The sequence below is a fragment of the Oncorhynchus tshawytscha genome, linkage group LG28 (assembly GCF_018296145.1).
Source record: "Oncorhynchus tshawytscha isolate Ot180627B linkage group LG28, Otsh_v2.0, whole genome shotgun sequence".
Lineage (NCBI taxonomy): Eukaryota > Metazoa > Chordata > Actinopteri > Salmoniformes > Salmonidae > Oncorhynchus > Oncorhynchus tshawytscha.
The window spans coordinates 26,242,827-26,265,355 of NC_056456.1; the positions used below are offsets into that span (position 1 = coordinate 26,242,827).

Sequence of the window (22,529 nt, forward strand, 5' to 3'; positions counted from 1 at the left end):
ACATGAGACCAACACTTGACATGTTAAATTTATATTTTTGCTCAGTGTATATAAGCAAAACATATGATCTGTATGGTTAGCCAGACAAAATTAAATGTGCTTATTTATATAATGATTACAAGTTTGGGGGGATAAAAATGATTAATTGTTAAAGCATTAAACCTCTCACTTAAAGCTTCCGTTATACTAAAGTTATACTTAAACCCAGGGGTGCATGACCCGGACTGCGGACCGTCTCAGGAGGTTCCGGACTGCGGACCATCTAAGGAGGTTCCGGACTGCGGACCGTCTCAGGAGGTTCCGGACTGCGGACCGTCTCAGGAGGTTCCGGACTGCGGACCGTCTCAGGAGGTTCCTGACTGCGGACCGTCTCAGGAGGTTCCGGAGGGGACCGTCTCAGGAGGTTCCTGACTGCGGACCGTCTCAGGAGGTTCCTGACTGCGGACCGTCTCAGGAGGTTCCGGACTGCGGACCGTCTCAGGAGGTTCCGGACTGCGGACCGTCTAAGGAGGTTCCGGACTGCGGACCGTCTCAGGAGGTTCCGGACTGCGGACCATCTAAAGAGGTTCCTGACTGCGGACCGCCTCAGGAGGTTCCTGACTGCGGACCATCTCAGGAGGTTCCGGCTTGCTGACCGTCTCAGGAGGTTCCGGACTGCGGACCGTCTCAGGAGGTTCCGGACTGCGGACCGTCTCAGGAGGTTCCGGACTGCGGACCTTCGCCCGGAAGCTCTGGACTGGGAACTGTTCCCGGAAGCTCTGGACTGTGGAGGCGCACTGGAGACCTGATGCGTGGGACCGGTACAGGTGACACCGGGCTGATGACAAGCACCTCAGCACGCCCGCTCTGCAGCGTTCTCAACGTCAGCACCTCTCTCCGGAATCTTGCATCAAGCTCCTCACTCGACTCCCTGACTGGCTCCATGTGCTCCCCCCAAAAAATTATTGGGGTTTCTGTGAGCTTACACCCCGACGTCGTTGCTGTACTCTCATGCTCCTAGGCGACTCCCGCCAAGGAAGGCAATCCTGTCCACCAGGATTTCCTCCCAAGTCCAGGATCCCTTCCCATCCAGGATCTCTTCCCAAGTCCAGGATACTTCCTCCTCCTGGGCACACTGCTTGGTCCTTTGTTGGTGGGATCCTCTGTCACGTTTGTAGTAATGAGTAGACCAAGGCGCAGCGTGAGTAGAGTTCCACATATTTTCATAAACTGAAACTCACCCAAAAAACAAAACAATAAAGCACTCAGTGTGCACAGTGTGCACTCAGGCAACTAAATGTAGACAAGATCCCACTAATAACCATGGAGAAATGGCTACCTAAATATGATCCCCAATCAGAGACAACGATAAACAGCTGCCTCTGATTGGGAACCATATCAGGCCACCATAGACATACAAATTCACCTAGATGACCCACCCACGTCACTATCACGCCCCAACCAACACAGAGAATAAACAGCTTACTATGGTCAGGGCGTGACACCCACATTCTGGGTAGGCTGTTTTCCGGTGGATTTAGGACCGTACAATCACCATAGAGCTTGCAGACAGGCTGTGTGAAGGCAAAGCTTCTGAAAGGCTGGCGTATAGTATAGGACCAGCTCGGGAGAGATGAACAGAGGCAGCTGCTGTCTATGTTGTGCTTTTTCTCTGAGTTGTAAAAGCCAGCAGAGCAGAAAATGGCCATTCTTTAGTTGACTAATCTAGCGGGCAAAGTAACTGCTGTTTGGCAGAAGAAGAAAAAATATTCCTAGTTCTGAGCTAGTAAAGTAAACTCACGTAACCTCGTACATCGCCTTGGTCCGTACAATTGCCCTTATTTTAGCGCCCCAAAAACATAATACTTCCAGATCAACTGTAATGTCAATACCATTGTAAAGCACAATTTCTCCCATTTCCAACAGAATCTATTACATGACCTAAACGCTGCCCGTTTCTGCATAATTCAAGCAGGCAATGAGCCCCTTCGGGTCTTTTTAAAAATGGTGGGTGGGGAAGCGAAACTAATGCGTGATAGGGAGAAGGAGTTGTCGTGTGGGAAAATAGCTTTTTTTCACTCGATCTGTCCAACTTATCACCTTATCGCCTCTAAGATGTAAATAAAACACTATAAAGAGTTTATATAATGTGTCATTACATACCCATTTGAAGGTTTGTGTCGAATTTGAATCGGGTTTTTAGGGCGGTGCTAAAGTGATCTTAGAAGTAAACAGCGGCTTTGAGAATGATGATCGCATGCAATGATGATGCAAAAAATGACTAGGTATCCCCCCTTACCCCCGTCACTGTCCATTTCTTGTTTTTAAAGGATGAGAGAAGTGCTACCCCTGGTGGAGAGAGATTGTAAGACAGAAATAGTTGCTTTATGCGTGCTGTACGTTACATCGTGGCGTGTCATATTGTAACGGAGGGTCCCTTTTTTCAACTTTTCTCCAACACTATAGAGACATTACCATGTCGATCAATGCTTGAATAGAAACCTAGTTCACACCCCTGATTTTGAAGTCAACACAGTTGCTACAGTCCCATTAGTTTTCTTTGTAGCCTCGTTTGAATGTTGCGGTTGCGCACATTTGTACGGAATGGGGTTGGTCCATACAATTTTGCATTACATTATTATTATAACAATCAGTGAATGGGTACTAAGTTCCATCTTGAGTTGATGGTGACAGGGGTCTCATCGGGGGTCAGGCAGCCAAGGAAGACCAGTCTGACTGAGATGAGGTGAATTTTTGCAGACACAACACTATTTTCTCTGTGCAGCAAACACTGGACAAGCAAAAATATTGAAAATATTGTAAGACAGTCTGACAAACCTCTAAAGTTGAGGATTGATAAAGGCTTTTCCCGATGACACAAAACATGTCAAACTAAAATATGAGGAAGACCTGGGAGACGCAATTCATGACGACGAATGAATGTTATGTTAGAATGCCCAGTCATGTTCATATAATCTCAGACATAAATTACTGCAGTTTAAGACCATCAATAGAGCAACTACAGTTGAAGTCGGAAGTTTATAGTTACAGTCATTAAAACTAGTTTTTCAACCACTCCACAAATTTCTTGTTAACAAACTATAGTTTTGGCAAGTCGGTTAGGACATGTACTTTGTGCATGACACAAGTAATTTTTCCAACAATTGTTTGCAGACAGATTATTTCACTTAGAATTCACTATATAACAATTCCAGTGAGTCAGAAGTTTACATACACTAAGTTGACTGTGCCTTTAAACAGCTTGGAAAATTCTAGAAAATTATGTCATAGCTTTAGAAGCTTCTCATAGGCTAATTGACATAATTTGAGTCAATTGGAGGTGTACCTGTGGATGTATTTCAAGGCCTATCTTCAAACTCAGTGCCTCTTTGCTTGACATCAATGGAAAATCAAAAGAAATCAACCAAGACCTCAGAAAAAAACGTAGACCTCCACAAGTCTGGTTCATCCTTGGGGAGCAATTTCCAAACGCCTGAAGGTACCATGTTCATCTGTACAAACAATAGTACGCAGGTATAAACACCATGGGACAACGCAGCTGTCATACCGCTCAGGAAGGAGACGCGTTCTGTCTCCTAGAGATGAACGTATTCTGGTGTGAAAAGTGCACATCGATCCCAGAACAACAGAAATATACCTTGTGAAGATGCTGGAGGAAACAGGTACAAAAGTATCTATATCCACAGTAAAACAAGTCCTATATTAACATAACCTGAAAGGCCGCTCAGCAAGGAAGAAGCCACTGCTACAAAACCGCCATAAAAAAGACAGACTACGGTTTGCAACTGCACATGGGGACAAAGATCGTACTTTTTGGAGAAATGTCCTCTGGTCTGATGAAACAAAAATAGAACTGTTTGGCAGCATCATGTTGTGAAGGTGCTTTGCTGCAGGAGGGACTGGTGAAGTTCACAAAATAGATGGCAACACGAGGCAGGAAAATTTTATCTCAGCATGTCTACAGATTTTTCCCTGTTTTTCTTTTGCTTGGAAATGTTGATACTGGAGACTGTTATCAGAAGAAACAGTGTAACCTAGCATTAATAGGGGCTATGAAATGCATTGCAATTATTAGAAAGGTTGGCTATCCTCCCACAATGGATGGTAGAAATGTCAAATTATGTATCACTAGATTATATTTATTACAAAGCATTACAGTGCATTTGGAATGTATTCAGACCCCTTGACGTTTTCCACATTTTGTTACTTTCCAACCGTATTCTAAAATTGATTAAATTGTGTTTTCCCCCCTCATAAATCTACACACAATACTCCATAATGACAAAGCAAAACAGATTTGTAGAAATTTTTGCAAATATATAAAATAAAATAAACGTAAATATCACATTTACATAAGTATTCAGACCCTTTACTCAGTAGTTTGTTGAAGCACCTTTAGCAGTGATTACAGCCTCAAGTCTTATTGGGTATGACGCTACAAGCTTGGCACAGCTGTATTTGGGGAGTAACTCATTCTTCTCTGCATATCCTCTCAAGCGCTGTCAGGTTAGATGGGGAGCGTTGTTGCACAGATATTTTCAGGTCTCTCCAGAGATATTAAATCGGTTTCAAGTCCAGGCTCTGGCTGGGCCACTCAAGGACATTCAGAGACTTGTCCCAAAGCCACTCCCGTGTTGTCTTGGCTGTGTGCTTTGGGTAGTTGTCCTGTTGGAAGGTGAACTTTCGCCCCAGTCTGAGGTCCTAAGCACTCTGGAGTAGGTTTTCATCAAGGTGCTCTCTGTACTTTGCACCGTTCATCCTTCCCTCGATCCTGACTAGTCTCCCAGTCCCTGCCGCTGAAAAACATCCTCACAGCATAATGCTGCAATCACCATGCTTCACCGTAGGGATGGTGCCAGGTTTCCTCCAGATGTGAAGGTATTCAGGCCAAATCTTGGTTTCATCAGACCAGAGAATCTTGTTTCTCATGGTCTGATAGTCCTTTAGGTGCCTTTTGGCAAACTCGGGCTGTCATGTGCCTTTTACTAAGGAGCGGCTTCTGTCTGGCCACTCTACCAAAAAGGCCTGATCGGTGGAGTGCTGCAGATATGGTTATACTTCTGGAAGGTTGTCCGATCTCCACAGAGGAACTCTGGTGCTCGGTCAGAGTGACCATCGGGTTCTTGGTCACCTGCTTGACCAAGGCCCTTCTCCCCCGATTGCTCAGTTTGGCTGGGCGGCCAGCTCTAGGAAGAGTCTTGGTGGTCCAAACTTCTTCCATTTAAGAATGATGGGGGCCACTGTGTTCTAGGGGACCTTCAATGCTGCAGACATTTTTTGGTGCCCTTCCCCAGATCTGTGACTCGACACAATGCTGTTGTGTCAAATCAGGGCTCTAGGGCTCTACGGACAACTCCTTCGACCTCATGGCTTGGTTTTTGCTCTGACATGCACTGTCAACTGTGGGACCTTATATAGACAGGTGTGCCTTTCCAAATCATGTCCAGTCAATTGAATTTACCACAGGTGGACTCCAATAAAGTTGTAGAAACATCTCAATGATGATCAACCAAAATAGGATGCACCTGAGCTCAATTTTGAGTCTCATATCAAAGGGTCTGAACACTTATGTAAATAAGGTGAGTGAGTGCGCGTGTTCAATGTAAGGACCAGTTGTGAAGTATTTTTGGCAAAGACTGAGATGTGCAATAAAATTATTCATTACAGGGCGAACCACTGTAAAAGCTTCATTACATTTCTGGTTTTCTTTAATTGATTTATATGGTAAAATATAAATAGTAGGTCATTGAGTAAATACATTTGACTGTGGAAGAGTAGTATGAATACCAGGAATGTAACATTTATGGCCCAGGCATTAATAGAGTATCTGAAAGTAGCTAAACTCCTGACAAAGACTAAGCCTAGTTCTGGACTAAGAAAAACATTCAATGGAAAATGTATGTCTGGGAAATCAGCCCTGAGAGTGTTGACAATTAGTCCATGTTATTACTCAAAACAAGTATTATGACACAAAAAAATAGGTTGGCCTGAATAGTATGGTTCAACTGGTTTCAGTTATGTTCTCTTCATGAGATAGAGCGGTGTAAACCAAGGTGCTTTAAGCCAGTCATTTACCCTGTGTTTTCTTTGACATTCCATTCATTCATAAAACACATGTACAGTGATCACAAGCTTACTGTACAGCTTAATGTAAACATGGTGTGTTTAGGTAAATTCATCACCTTGGTTAAAGGTGACACAGATACAGGATATTATAGAACATGTATGTATTTGGGACTTGTGGTGAACTGCAGCACACTTATCAGGAGTCAACTGTGGAACATTAATGGAACTTTAACAAAGATTTAGGGGCACCCTATTCCCTTTATAGTGCACTACTTTTGACTAGAGCCCTTATGACCAAGACCTATAGGGCTCTAGTCTAAAGTAGAGCATTATGCAGAGCATTATGCAGAGTTTCCACCTGAGAATTACCCCAGTGTGACTTTCCTGTTTCTATCTCCACGGACCGGCACACACGGACGGACCGGCACACACGGACAGACCGGCACACACGGACGACCGGCACACACGGACAGACCGGCACACACGGACAGACCGGCACACACGGACGACCGCACACACGGACGGACCGGCACACACGGACGGACCGGCACACACGGACGGACCGGCACACACGGACGGACCGCACACGGACGGACCGGCACACACGGACGGACCGGCACACACGGACGGACCGCACACACGGACGGACCGGCACACACGGACAGACCGGCACACACGGACGGACCGGCACACACGGACAGACCGGCACACACGGACGGACCGGCACACACGGACGGACCGGCACACACGGACGGACCGGCACACACGGACAGACCGGCACACACGGACAGACCGGCACACACGGACAGACCGCACACACGGACGGACCGGCACACACGGACGGACCGGCACACACGGACCGGCACACACGGACGGACCGGCACACACGGACGGACCGGCACACACGGACGGACCGGCACACACGGACGACCGGCACACACGGACCCGGCACACACGGACGGACCGGCACACACGGACCGGCACACACGGACGGACCGGCAACGGACGGACCGGCACACACGGACCGGCACACACGGACGGACCGGCACACATGGACCGGCACACATGGACGGACCGGCACACACACGGACCGGCACACACGGACGGACCGGCACACACGGACGGACCGGCACACATGGACGGACACACACGGACGGACCGGCACACATGGACCGGCACACACGGACGGACCGGCACACGGACGGACCGGCACACACGGACCGGCACACACGGACCGGCACACACGGACGGACCGGCACACACGGACCGGCACACACGGACGGACCGGCACATGGACCGGCACACACGGACGGACCGGCACACACGGACCGGCACACATGGACCGCACACACGGACTGGCACACACGGACGGACACGGACCGGCACACACGGACGGACCGGCACACATGGACCGGCACACATGGACCGGCACACACGGACTGGCACACACGGACGGACTGGCACACACGGACCGGCACACATGGACCGGCACACACGGACCAGCACACACGGACGGACTGGGACACACGGACTGGCACACATGGACCGGCACACACGGACTGGCACACACGGACTGGCACACACGGACCGGCACACACGGACACACGGCACACACGGACCGGCACACATGGACCGGCACACACGGACGGACTGGCACACACGGACGGACTGGCACACACGGACTGACCGCACACACGGACTGGCACACATGGACCGGCACACACGGACTGGCACACATGGACGGACACATGGACCGGCACACACGGACTGGCACACACGGACCGGCACACACGGACCGGACACACACATGGACCGGCACACACGGACAGGCACACACGGACGGACTGGCACACACGGACTGGCACACATGGACCGGCACACACGGACTGGCACACACGGACTGGCACACACGGACTGGCACACACGGACTGGCACACATGGACCGGCACACACGGACTGGCACACATGGACCGGCACACACGGACCGGCACACACGGACTGGCACACACGGACAGGCACACACGGACTGGCACACACGGACCGGCACACACGGACCGGCACACACGGACCGGCACACACGGATCGGCACACATGGATCCGGCACACATGGACCGGCACACACGGACTGGCACACATGGATCGGCACACATGGACCGGCACACACGGACAGGCACACACGGACTGGCACACACGGACTGGCACACACGGACTGGCACACACGGACCGGCACACACGGACCGGCACACACGGACTGGCACACACGGACTGGCACACACGGACCGGCACACACGGACCGGCACACACGGACCGGCACACACGGACCGGCACACACGGACCGGCACACACGGACCGGCACACATGGACCGGCACACACGGACGGACCGGCACACACGGACCGGCACACACGGACCGGCACACATGGATCGGCACACATGGATCGGCACACATGGACCGGCACACACGGACCGGCACACACGGACCGGCACACACGGACCGGCACACATGGACCGGCACACATGTCTCACTGGGTCATGGCCTCAGTGGACCTGCTCTGACTTGGGGGTCAAGCAACTGGACCTGGCAACTGGTACTTTTCAGCTTTCATTTACATAACAATGACTCACTGTGAACATGGGCTAACACCTTTCTAGAACTAAAACATCACAAAGCAACTATCTTGATGATGCAGGGGTTGTTTATTCTGCTCTTTGCAAATGGCCAGTAGTTTATTCTTCCCCAAGTCTTTAGTGTCCCACTCCTGAGCAAACATTAACATAAACACTGGTGACACACTGGTGCTGGGTAAGTCTCAGGTGGAAAATCACCAAATATTATGTAGGGAATATGGTGCCATTTGGGATGCAGCCCATGTAAGTGAAGGCTGTCGCCTGTAGCGTAGGCCTGCTGTTCTCTGATAGGCTTTATAAATTAACAGTCCTGTGAACAGAGAGAGAGAGAGAGAGAGAGAGAGAGAGAGAGAGAGAGAGAGAGAGAGAGAGAGAGAGAGAGAGAGAGAGAGAGAGAGAGAGAGAGAGAGAGGCAGAGAGAGAGAGAGAGAGAGAGAGAGAGAGAGAGAGAGAGAGGCAGAAAGAGAGGCAGGCAGAGAGAGAGAGAGAGAGAGAGAGAGAGAGGCAGAAAGAGAGTCAGAGAGAGAGAGAGAGAGAGAGGCAGAAAGAGAGGCAGAGAGAGAGAGAGAGAGAGAGAGAGAGAGAGAGAGAGGCAGAAAGAGAGGCAGAGAGAGAGAGACAGAGAGAGAGAGAGAGGCAGAAAGAGAGGCAGAGAGAGAGAGACAGAGAGAGAGAGAGAGAGAGAGAGAGAGGCAGAAAGAGAGGCAGAGAGAGAGAGACAGAGGGCGAGGCATAAAGGAGGAAAGAACAGAGGCTGGGGCTACCACAACACAGGCCACATATCACAGTCACATGTTTGTTTGGAAACACTGGATGCCTGCGGGTGACTAGTGACAGGTGACTGGGGCAGGCAGGAGGGAGGGGGCCATGTTTGTTGTTGTTTCTGTTAGACTTAACAACAGGGATTGAATAGATTTAAGGATTCACTACAGCAACAACACATTTAGATTTGGTCCAAAACAATAGAGTTTTCAGTTTGAGAATATCGGTATGAAGATAATGGGAGAATGATAGAGTAGTCAATAAAAAAAAAGCTGTAAAATACTTCCATATGATTTGCGAAAGGTCTTAATTGTAAGGCAACGCTGCTGCTCTCTGTCTCTTGGCATTTGATACTTTACAAGAGGACTCCTCCTAAGGATCTAGTCTGGTGATGTCAAAATGAGTATTTACAGTGTTGACCAGATGACTACTGGCTGCCATTCCTTTGTGTGGCTCTCACTACGCTAAAAGGATTCTCTTAATATTACTGACTGATAGTTGCTGCAACTACTTTGCACATAAATGCATCTTTGTGTCAACTGAACAGAATGACACTTCCTTTATAAACTCCTAACCCAAAGCAAAACATGCAAATGTCAGGAGAGAATGAACAAAAACAGCTACTACTCCCAAACGACTGTCTGTATCATCCATCCTATCACTTAGCAAACACAGCCTGTGTCCAAAATAGCATCTTATCCCTTATATAGTGCACTACCTTTGGCGAGGGCCCATAGGACTCTGGTCAGAAGTAGTGCACTATAAAGGGAGTAGGGCGCCATTTTTGGATGCAGACCCATCAGGCCGTTGTCTAATCTCCCTAATACTGTTCCAACAGACACCCCATTGTTGGGCTACAAAAGTTGACTGTAAGAGTGTAGTGGATGGTGGTGGGTCCAGTTTCGACAAAACGCTGAGCTGCGGAGCTCTGTCTAGGAGAGAAAGGCTCTGTGTCCCAAATGGCACCCTATTCCTTATATAGCGCACTACTTTTGACCAGAGCCCTATGGGTGAGAAAAGTAGCACTGACAGGGCCAGACTGAGGCCAAAGCACCATTAGTCTTGTCAATCAGATATGTAACTAATTGCTTCAGTCTTCCCCTGAGAAGACTATTTCTCTGCAACTAAAGAATCCAAGAATCTTACTCAACACCAGACAGGGATGTCAACTCAGATTTGTATAATAGCATTATTTGCATAATGGCAAGTGAAAATCAGATTGGCAGTAAATTATTTCCTCTGAGCACGTTATTGAAGGCCAATGACACCAATGCTTCTAAATGGGTTATTCATGTGATGAGATGCTCACTGATGGGAATAAATGACTCTCCTTTTACTGGTCAATAAATCAACTAACCACCTCTCGTACTCCTGCCAAGGCTTAATCGGCTAGAAATGATTCATTAGCAGTAAGTGGGAATTTAACTTCTCTCCTTCCTGCAAACTTTGGACATTTATTTTTGGACAGACACCTTCAATGGTTTAAGGCACACTAATTCCAGGTATAGAGATGATTGGTTTGTGATTACAGTCAAAATTGAATGTAAAAATGCTTACCTTTTCCTCTCTTCAAAACCACCAGTTTTAACAGAGGGGGGTATTAAAAGGAAATAGGACAGCGTCTAAGCATCTCTACATTTGCATAATTTCAGATGAGGCCGGTGTCTACAGACAGAGAAGTAGGAAGGAGGAGACAGGAGGGGAGGAATAGGGAGCGAGTGATGGAAGAGAAGAAGAAACAGAAATGGAGTTGAAAGTGGTGGAAAATGTATGAAAGAACAGTGAGATTGTCTGTCCCCCGTTTCTCCTACTGTGTCAAACTGTACCATAACAGCTAACTTGTACAGTTGAAGTCGAAAGTTTACATACAATTAGGTTGGAGTCATTAAAACATGTTTTTCAACCACTCCACAAATGTCTTGTTAACCAACTATAGTTTTGGCAAGTCGGTTAGGACATCTACTTTGAGCATGACACAAGTCATTTTTCCAACAATTGTTTACAGACAGATTATTTCATTTATAATTCACTACTTAGAATTCACTGTATCACAATTCCAGTGGGTCAGAAGTTTACATACACTAATTTGACTGTGCCTTTAAACAGCTAGAAAAATTCCATAAAATGATGGCATGGCTTTAGAAGCTTCTGATAGGCTAATTGACATAATTTGAGTCTATTGGAGGTGTACCTGTGGATGAATTTCAAATGCTACCTTCAAACTCAGTGCCTCTTTGCTTGACATCATGGGAAAATCAAAAGAAATCAGCCAAGACCTCAGAAAAAGAATTGTAGACCTCCACAAGTCTGGTTCATCCTTGGGAGCAATTCCAAATGCCTGAAGGTACCCCGTCCATCTGTACATACAATAGTACGCAAGTATAAACACCATGGGACCACACAGCCGTCATAACGCTCAGGAAGGAGATGCGTTCTATCTCCTAGAGATGAACGTACTTTGGTACGAAAAGTGCAAATCAATCCCAGAACAACAGCAAAGGACCTTGTGAAGATGCTGGAGGAAACGGGTACAAAAGTATCTATATCCACAGTAAAACGAGTCCTATATCAACATAACCCGAAAGGCCGCTCAGCAAGGAAGAAGCCACTGCTCCAAAACTGCCATAAAAAAAGCCAGAATATGGTTTGCAACTGCACATGGGGACAAAGATTGTACTTTTTGGAGAAATGTCCTCTGGTCTGATGAAACAAAAATAGAACTGTTTGGCCATAATGACCATTGTTATGTTTGGAGGAAAAAGGGGGAGGCTTGCAAGAAGAACACCATCCCAACTGTGAAGCATGGGGGTGGCAGCATCATGTTGTGGGGGTGCTTTGCTGCAGGAGGGACTGGTGCACTTTACAAAATATATGGCATCATGAGGTAGGAAAATTATGTGGATATATTGAAGCAACATCTCAAGACATCAGTCAGGAAGTTAAAGCTTGTTTGCAAATGGTTCTTCCAAATGGACAATGACCCCAAGCATACTTCCAAAGTTGTGGCAAAATGGCTTAAGGACAACAAAGTCAAGGTATCGGAGTGGCCATCACAAAGCCCTCACCTCAATCCTATAGAAAATGTGTGAGCACAACTGAAAAAGCATGTGCAAGCAAGGAGGCCTATAAACCAGCTCTGTCAGGAGGAATGGGCCAAAATTCACCCATCTTATTGTGGGAAGCTTGTGGAAGGCTACCCAAAACGTTTGACCCAAGTTAAACAATTTAAAGGCAATGCTACCAAATACTAATTGAGAGTATGTAAACTTCTGACCCACTAGGAATGTGATGAAAGAAATAAAAGCTGAAATAAATAATTCTCTCTACTATTATTCTGACATTTAAAATTAAATGTGAAATAAAGTGGTGATCCTAACTGACCTAAGACAGGGAATTATTACTAGGATTAAATGTCAGGAATTGTGAAAAACTGAGTTGAAATGTATTTGGCTGAGGTGCATGTAAACTCCCCACTTCAGCTGTATATCTGAAGAGCTGAAGCACACAGAGCTTGTGATACATTACAAGACATTTCCTTCAAGGCATGAGCAGTGAGCACCATCTTATATCTGATAATAAACCAGTCTATTTGACATATGTAGGCAGTGATAAATGTAAGAGAGAATAAAGACAGTTGAGGAAAGGGTTTGTAGTTTTACTTCCTGTTGACTACTCCATGTACAATGGACACGCTAGTCACATGGGGGAGAGAATAACATGGCAAGGGACTCATGCAGAGTCATAATAATATATAGACCGTTTCTGACCATATAATCAATAAAGGATGTTCCTTCTGCACCAAATAATTAGTGCAATGAATGGTATCTAGCCACTACATTGATAAATACAAAGGAGAGGACATGTTCAGAACACCTCCAGAAGGCTACAGGAGTTCTTCCCCATTACATTCAAGATGATATCACTCATCATCAATTACTTCCAAGTAATGAGCTATAAGTCGACTTCAAAGCACCCAGCATGTTAGGTCAGTGCGTCCCAAATGGCACCCTATTCCCTATATATTGTGCTACATTTGACCAGAGCCCTATGGGGAATAGGGTTCCATTTGGGACGCAAGCTGTGTCTTAGCTCACCCAACCCTGAGAGCCCATTATGGACTTAATAACAAGATACCATTACACAAACCCCACAGAGAGAAGAGAGGAGAGACTCCCTGCATCTATAAACTTAAATAGGAGCGTCAGCTGATGCCTGCCTGGCGCCCTGGTCTGCAGAATGAGCAATCATCTTAAGGCAGGATTCGGGAACACAGTAAGCTTTGTGTGACAGAGAGAACATAAGACTGCGTTGTCGTCGTTATCCCCCCGCCCCTCCCATCTCCTTCTGAGAGTGTCTATTTCTTTGTGACCATCTCTCTCTCTTCCTACCTCTTTCTCTCTCTCTTTCTCTACAAAATAAGTTTTCGCTCAAAGATATTATTCAAATTTTAACTAGAGAGAAATGATATTTATTCTAGGATATTTCCTGAATATAGGACACGGGATCGTTGGTATTGAACATGTTGTCTTCTATACTCAGGTAATGAGAAAAAAGGGCCTTGCCAGTCGGCACCATTCTCAACAGAATAATTGTCCCAAATGGCATCCTATTCTCTATACATTGAACTACTTTTGACCAGAGCCCAGACACTTGTGACAGGTAGTGCACTGTAAGGGGTGCGTACTGGTGGCAGAGAAGTCAGGCGCAGGAGAGCAAAAACTGTGTTACAACGGTGCAGTATAAAAATCACCATAAACAGAACAATCAATACAATGAGTACAAAACCAGTCGCACACCAGAATAACGCGCACAAGCACTTACAATAAACAGTTCAGGACAAGGACATGGGGGGAACAGAGGGTTAAATACACAACATGTAATGATGGAATTGAAACCAGGTGTGTGGGAAATCAAGGCAAATGGAAAATGAAAAGTGGATCGATGATGGTTAGACGACCGGCGACGCCGACCGCCAAATGCCGCCCGAACAAGGAGAGGAAGCAAATTCGGCGGAAGTCTTGACAGCACTATAAAGGGAATGGGGTACCATTTGTCATCCACCCAGGACTCATCTCTGGACAAAGTAAGACATGCTCTGAATTTCTTCAAAAGCAGCCTGCCTGCCTGGCCCATCAGTCTGAAATCTAATCGTAGTATCAGCCAAGAGATCAGTTCATACAGGGCAAGCATGGGGTTTGAAATAGTGTCGTGATGACCCCTGCTTAAAAACACAGGATGGAGAGAGTCACTTTAGGAAAGGGCCACAAAGCCATAAATGGGATGTGACATAACCCAGACTGCCTGGGTCAGACATCACATAACCCAGACTGCCTGGGTCAGACATCACATAACCCAGACTGCCTGGGTCAGACATAACATAACCCAGACTGCCTGGGTCAGACATCACATAACCCAGACTGCCTGGGTCAGACATCACATAACCCAGACTGCCTGGGTCAGACATAACATAACCCAGGCTGCCTGGGTCAGACATCACATAACCCAGACTGCCTGGGTCAGACATAACATAACCCAGGCTGCCTGGGTCAGACATCACATAACCCAGACTGCCTGGGTCAGACATAACATAACCCAGGCTGCCTGGGTCAGACATCACATAACCCAGACTGCCTGGGTCAGACATAACCCAGGCTGCCTGGGTCAGACATCACATAACCCAGACTGCCTGGGTCAGACATCACATAACCCAGACTGCCTGGGTCAGACATAACATAACCCAGACTGCCCGGGTCAGACATCACATAACCCAGACTGCCTGGGTCAGACATCACATAACCCAGACTGCCTGGGTCAGACATAACATAACCCAGGCTGCCTGGGTCAGACATCACATAACCCAGACTGCCTGGGTCAGACATCACATAACCCAGACTGCCTGGGTCAGACATCACATAACCCAGACTGCCTGGGTCAGACATAACATAACCCAGGCTGCCTGGGTCAGACATCACATAACCCAGACTGCCTGGGTCAGACATAACATAACCCAGGCTGCCTGGGTCAGACATCACATAACCCAGACTGCCTGGGTCAGACATAACATAACCCAGGCTGCCTGGGTCAGACATCACATAACCCAGACTGCCTGGGTCAGACATAACATAACCCAGACTGCCTGGGTCAGACATAACATAACCCAGGCTGCCTGGGTCAGACATCACATAACCCAGACTGCCTGGGTCAGACATAACATAACCCAGACTGCCTGGGTCAGACATAACATAACCCAGACTGCCTGGGTCAGACATCACATAACCCAGACTGCCTGGGTCAGACATCACATAACCCAGACTGCCTGGGTCAGACATCACATAACCCAGGCTGCCTGGGTCAGACATAACATAACCCAGGCTGCCTGGGTCAGACATCACATAACCCAGACTGCCTGGGTCAGACATAACATAACCCAGACTGCCCGAGTCAGACATCACATAACCCAGTGCCCGAGTCAGACATAACATAACCCAGGCTGCCTGGGTCAGACATAACATAACCCAGACTGCCCGAGTCAGACATCACATAACCCAGACTGCCCGAGTCAGACATCACATAACCCAGGCTGCCCGAGTCAGACATCACATAACCCAGGCTGCCCGGGTCAGACATCACATAACCCAGGCTGCCCGGGTCAGACATCACATAACCCAGACTCAGGCTTCTCATTCAAACAGAACTAGACCCAACCTTATAAGTAAATATGTGCAGCACCAATATTAAATAAAACAATGATGTTATACTAAATGAAGTTTACTAATTATACCACATGGAAATTCAATGAATCAATTGATTTAAATCAAATTAATTTTGTCTTCTTTTTTTTTACACACTTAACGCCAACATTTCTTCAAGTTGTTACCATCATTGCAAACCCCTAGTTATGTTCAGGCTTTGACAGTCATTTCTGAAGATAATTATTTATTTAATATTATTAGTGAATAATTTACATCTCTCCCTCATTTTAAGGTCAACCCTGTTATGTGAACAGAACTCTCATTTTATTATTTTTTCAAATAATAGTGCAGAAGCTGGTTCTACTACTTTTAGCCATTTTCTGGTGTTTGAGCTGAGCGAGTCGAGCATAACACATCAACCCTGTTACCCATAGTTAGGCTAGAAATATTTTAACAATGTCATTTTTGGGGTGAAGCTTACATTCAATTGCTACTCCCGGTTGCCACAACAAGCTTCCATCTCCCCCGTCACAAGGACATGTATGGCTGATTATGATGAAAACCTCAAACCTGTTAAATTCAAACCTCGTACGTTCAACCCTGTTAAGTTCAAACCTCGTACGTTCAACCCTGTTAAGTTCAAACCTCGTACATTCAACCCTGTTAAGTTCAAACCTTGTATGTTCAACCCTGTTAGGGTCAACCCTGTTACGGTCAACCCTGTTACGTTCAACCCTGTTACGGTCAACCCTGTTACGGCCAACCCTGTTACGGTCAACCCTGTTACGGTCAACCCTGTTACGGTCAACCCTGTTACTTTATTGGCACTTACTATTGTCACTTTTTTTTATTCAACCCCTGGAGATGGGAATACATGTTTTTATGAAGTTGAACATGTGCTCATTACATCAGAATGTCATGTTTTTTTACCAAGTTACATGACACAAAATGTACTCTATTCATGGAACGACCCTGTAGATCTTTTAAAAGAGGGACCCAGAACTATTTTGACAAGAGTATTCTAATAACAAATACTGAGATTTAGTTCATGAGAGTCTTGGGGTTAACAGTCCATCCTTTCAGAAGTGAATAACCCTCTTTATAGTGTCTCATAAGACTCCCCATCTCTAAATGAAGGCATTAGTTTGTCTTTCTCAGTAGTGATTTGTCCCGCTGGGGATGTAATTTGCATCTACAGGCTTCAGCTGCTGCTGTGGTAAGACAGCTACAGATAACACACACACACACAACTGCTGTGGTAGGACAGCGACAGACAGCCCCCTGATCAGTCTGCTGTTCAGAAGCACATCGCCATCCTGTCTGTGACCTCACTCGCAGACCTCGTCCCAAATAGCACCCTATTCCCTATATAGTGCACTACTTTTGACCAGGGCTCTGGATGCTGTCTGACAGACACCCAACATTTTATAAGCCGCCTTAATTTAGCTGGACCCCAGGAAGAAGAGCTGCTGCTTTGGCAGCAGCTAATGGGGATCCATAATAAATACAAACACATTCACCAATACGCTCCTTTCAAATCACGAAATGAGCAGTCCTCAGTATCTCTCTCTCTGTCAGTCTCTCTTTAATCTCCCTCCCTCTATTTTTTTCCTCACCATCCATATGTGTAGTAGAGGGATACTCTGTGTCACATTGCTCTCGTCTTCAAGCTAAATCTCAAAAGCAGAGGTGTTATTGGTGGTGTTTCTAGGGACTCGCAAGGCTGCTCCAGAATAACATGCTGGGTGCATTAAACCCACACCACCAGATTATGGGTTTGCTGTTCTGTCCATTCCAGCTCTCAGAAGTAAGAGCCAAGGCAGAGTGAGACAGCCTATAATTAAAACTGTACAGACAGTCACAGCTTCTATCCACCACTGTAGGTTCACTGTGGCTTGGACATACCCCGTGTTTGAATTGGACCGGTACACACCGGTACCACCACCTCAAAATATTCTACTGCTTGAGTAACAGAATATCTTATAGAATATTGGATCAAAGATTGTGGAGTACTGTCACCTAAATATATACAATACTGGGCTGGACACAAAGTGAGTACCGGCCTATATTTAAATCCACTTTAAGCACTGGACATACCCATAAGAAATACTGATGAATCTTCAGTGACCTGATGTCGTGATAGGGAATGGAGGAAACCCCAAAAGCAGTTGATGTCAAATGTGCAGACTTTGCAGTTCATGGATTTTCAGACATGCGTGTTGCAGAGCAGACCTTACAATATTTCACTTCAGAGAATTTAATCTATACATGAGTCGGTCCAGCTTGAGTAGGTTATATCCATTTACACTTTGAGAGTAAATGTATCAATTTTGAATATATGTTTCAATAAAGAGTGCTATACCATGCCGCCATTGGTGTGTCTTTCATGCTCCAAGTGAAAACAAAGAGAAGCATTTATGAACAGGATGTTGTCTGCTCTGGTGCACCAAGGCTGTCCCCCAAATGGCACACTATTCCCTATAGTGCACCACTTTTGACCAGGACCTATAAAGGCTCAGTCTACGGTCAAAAGTAGTGCTCTTTAATAGGAATAGGGTGCTATTTGGGACAACCCATATTTCAACACGTCACATGGGACTGAGAGGCAGACTGGATGCCCATGCTGCCTGCCCCCACATATAGAAATACCTATGTAATAACATATGTAACAACATACATTCAGATAATCTGGCTGGCCTAGTATATGCATTAAGTCAATCACAGAGATCCATTGCCAGGGGGAGGAGAAAGCCTTGCTGATAGGAATATGCATATATTATAAATGACCAATAAAGGTCCCACACTAGTAAATGTTGCCGACATGCAGCCTGGTCTCATACACTAGATGTAACATAGTAAATATAAATCCTGGATACTAAAATTAGTATGATATGTTACATTTGATATGGTTATATAAGACAGCTGGTTACTTAAGGCAAAAAAATTAAATAGGATGGTTGATCAGGCATATAACACTAACGTCTAGCAACCCAAAGGTTGCGAGTTCGAATCTCATCAGTCAACTTTAGCATTTTTGCTAATTTTCCAACCTTTCAACTACATACTACTTTTTAGCTACTTTGCAACAACTTACTGTGTTAGCTAACCCTTCCCCTAACATGAACCCTTTTAACTAACCCCTCATATAACCCTAACCTTAACCCTTTAGCTAAACCTTCTCCTAACCTAGCTAACGTTAGCCACCTAGCCAGAATTCCTAACATATCATACGAAATGGGTGATGGACATCTACAAATTAATGCATACCATATGAAACTTCAAATACATTAAATGGAGTGTCTTGGTTTCCGTAAAGAATAATACTGTAATGAAACAAGCAGGGAGCAGGTCTCGAACCCTTGACCTTCGAGCCCGAGGTCCAACGCGCTATCGACTGTGCCGCAAGGCAGTCCATTTCCCACTTATAAACCCAGTGTATTATAAACCCAGGGTCGTTACAATACGAAATACTCTGAGACCAGGTTGCAGCGACATGTTATATTTATAGCCTATTTGGCAAGCCAAACCAATAAAACATTCAGTGTGAACTTCAAAATGTTGAGTCGTGTTTCAAAACACTCACCACCATCACACGAGAACATTAAAGATGAATAGGTCTACATTAGGTAATTATTTTATACTTTACCGTCGACATTCTCTCGGTCGCTGATGTGCTGCAGGTTGCAGCCCGTATCCTCCCTACTCAACTCCGGCTCGGTGTTGTACGACTCCAGCCTCGAATGAGCATTTCTTCGGAGCTTCGGACTTGAAGACACACAGCAAGAGGTCGTGCTCCCCATCTTTCCAATGCGTTACAATGTTGCTATTACCTATTGGAAGAATGACACCGGTAGTTCAAATCGCTACTGAAGCGGGGAGGAGGATCAGAGCAACGAGGGTGAAACCACCGCCGCGACCAGCACATGAATACACTGTCATTGATAAATCCTCCAACAGCATCTGCAACTAAGCAGAGAAATGTTTCGCATTTTACACTGTAAACTGTTTTTAGCCAGCCTACCTTCTTCTAAGTAAATCAATTAAGCTTCCACAGTCGGCCAAGACCACGCATTAACCACGCTTTTGAACATGACTAACGTTCATTTTTAAATCATCCATGCCTGATGAGGAGGAGACATCGTCGTTTTTATCAGTTGTGTAAAGGGAATGTAAATGAAGCTCTGCGATACACATGATCGTGAAGGCAACACAGTTGTAGCTTGAAAAGGTTCCGGTTCAAGTGGGTGGTTACAATTTAGCTCAGAACCTCCTGTCGGGATCACATCAGAGACACATATTCCCAGATCACACAGACCCACAAAGAATTCTATAAACTCCCATATCGTTTAGGCGAAATACAGCCATGTGTAATCACAGCAGCAACATTTGTGGCACGTTGCCATGAGAAAAGGGCAACCAATGGAGCACAAACAACATCGTAAATACCACCAATATCTTTCTGTTAATTTAATTAAATTCAAAAGGCTTTATTGGCATGGGAAACATGTTTACATTGCAAAAGCAAGTGAAATAGATCATAAACAAAAGTGAAACCAATAATATAAAAATGAATAGTAAATATACTCAAAAGTTCCAAAGGAATAGACATTTCAAATGTCATATTATATTATACTGTGTTGTAACGATGTGCAATTAGTTCAAGTACAAAAGGCAAAATAAATAAACATAAACATTATTTATCTTTCCCCACTATACTTACTACAATTATTTACACATTGCTAAAACACTGCACATTGCTGATATTATAAACTGTGTGGTTCAAGCCCTGAATGCTGATTTGCTGACAGCCGTGGTATATCAGACCTTATACCAGGGGTATGGCAAAACATGTATTTTTACTGCTCTAATTATGTTGGTAACCAGTTTATAATAGCAATAAGGCACCCCTGGGGTCTGTGGTGTATGGCCAATATACCATGGCTAAGGGTTGCGTTGTGCATAAGAACAGCCCTTAGCAATGGTATACTGGCCATATACCACACCCCCTCGTGCCTTATTGCTCAGGACTACCTGGCATGATGACTCCTTGCTGTCCCCAGCCCACCTGGCCGTGCTGCTGCTCCAGTTTCAACTGTTCTGCCAGTGATTATTATTATTTGACCATGCTGGTCATTTATGAACATTTGAACATCTTGGCCATGTTCTGTTATAATCTCCACCCGGCACAGCCAGAAGAGGACTGGCCACCCCTCATAGCCTGGTTTCTCTCTAGGTTTCTTCCTAGGTTTTGGCCTTTCTTGTCACGTTCTGACCTTAGTTCTTTTGTTTTGTCTTTTGTTTTAGTATGGTCAGGGCGTGAGTTGGGTGGGTTGTCTATGTTAGTTTTTCTATGATTTTCTATTTCTGTGTTTGGCCTGATATGGTTCTCAATCAGAGGCAGCTGTCTATCATTGTCCCTGATTGAGAACCATATTTAGGTAGCCTGTTTTCGATTGTGTTTTGTGGGTGGGTATTTTCAGTCTTTGTGTGTCTACACCATACAGAACTGTTCCGGTTGTTTTCAGTCTTTGTGTGTCTGCACCAGACAGAACTGTTCCGGTTGTTTCCAGTCTTTGTGTGTCTGCACCAGACAGAACTGTTCCGGTTGTTTTCAGTCTTTGTGTGTCTGCACCAGACAGAACTGTTCCGGTTGTTTTCAGTCTTTGTGTGTCTGCACCAGACAGAACTGTTCCGGTTGTTTCAGTCTTTGTGTGTCTACACCAGACAGAACTGTTCCGGTATTTTCAGTCTTTGTGTGTCTGCACCAGACAGAACTGTTCCGGTTGTTTCTGCACCAGACAGAACTGTTCCGGTTGTTTTCTGTTGTTCCGTTGTTTTCAGTCTTTGTGTGTCTGCACCAGACAGAACTGTTCCGGTTGTTTCCAGTCTTTGTGTGTCTGCACCAGACAGAACTGTTCCGGTTGTTTTCAGTCTTTGTGTGTCTGCACCAGACAGAACTGTTCGGTTGTTTTCAGTCTTTGTGTGTCTACACCAGACAGAACTGTTCAGTCTTTGTGTGTCTACAGACAGAACTGTTCCGGTTGTTTTCAGTCTTTGTGTGTCTACACCAGACAGAACTGTTCCGGTTGTTTTCAGTCTTTGTGTGTCTGCACCAGACAGAACTGTTCCGGTTGTTTCCAGTCTTTGTGTGTCTGCACAGAACTGTTCCGGTTGTTTTCAGTCTTTGTTGTCTGCAGTCTGTTGTGTTTCCAGTCTTTGTGTGTCTACACCAGACAGAACTGTTCCGGTTGTTTTCAGTCTTTGTGTGTCTGCACCAGACAGAACTGTTCCGGTTGTTTTCAGTCTTTGTTTCTACAGTGTTCTATTTTCAGTCTTTGTGTGTCTGCACCAGACAGAACTGTTCCGGTTGTTTTCAGTCTTT

The 22,529-nt window shown here is 45.8% G+C and overlaps 1 protein-coding gene across 10 annotated transcripts in view; it reads right to left on the bottom strand.

Moving 5' to 3' along the window:
- Window positions 1–20,459, bottom strand: part of LOC112226994 (cyclin-Y) — a 34,052-nt gene extending 13,593 nt beyond the window's left edge. The window contains exons 1-2 of one of the 10 annotated variants that reach the window (XM_024391755.2): window positions 20,169–20,459; window positions 19,794–19,977 (exon numbers count right to left, since the gene is read on the bottom strand). In XM_024391755.2, the coding sequence (XP_024247523.1) occupies window positions 19,794–19,947 (154 nt within the window). In that variant the 5' untranslated portion in view covers window positions 19,948–19,977; window positions 20,169–20,459. The other 9 variants (XM_024391756.2, XM_024391757.2, XM_024391758.2 and 6 more) reach the window with 9 other exon arrangements.
- Window positions 20,460–22,529: the final 2,070 nt, after the last annotated feature.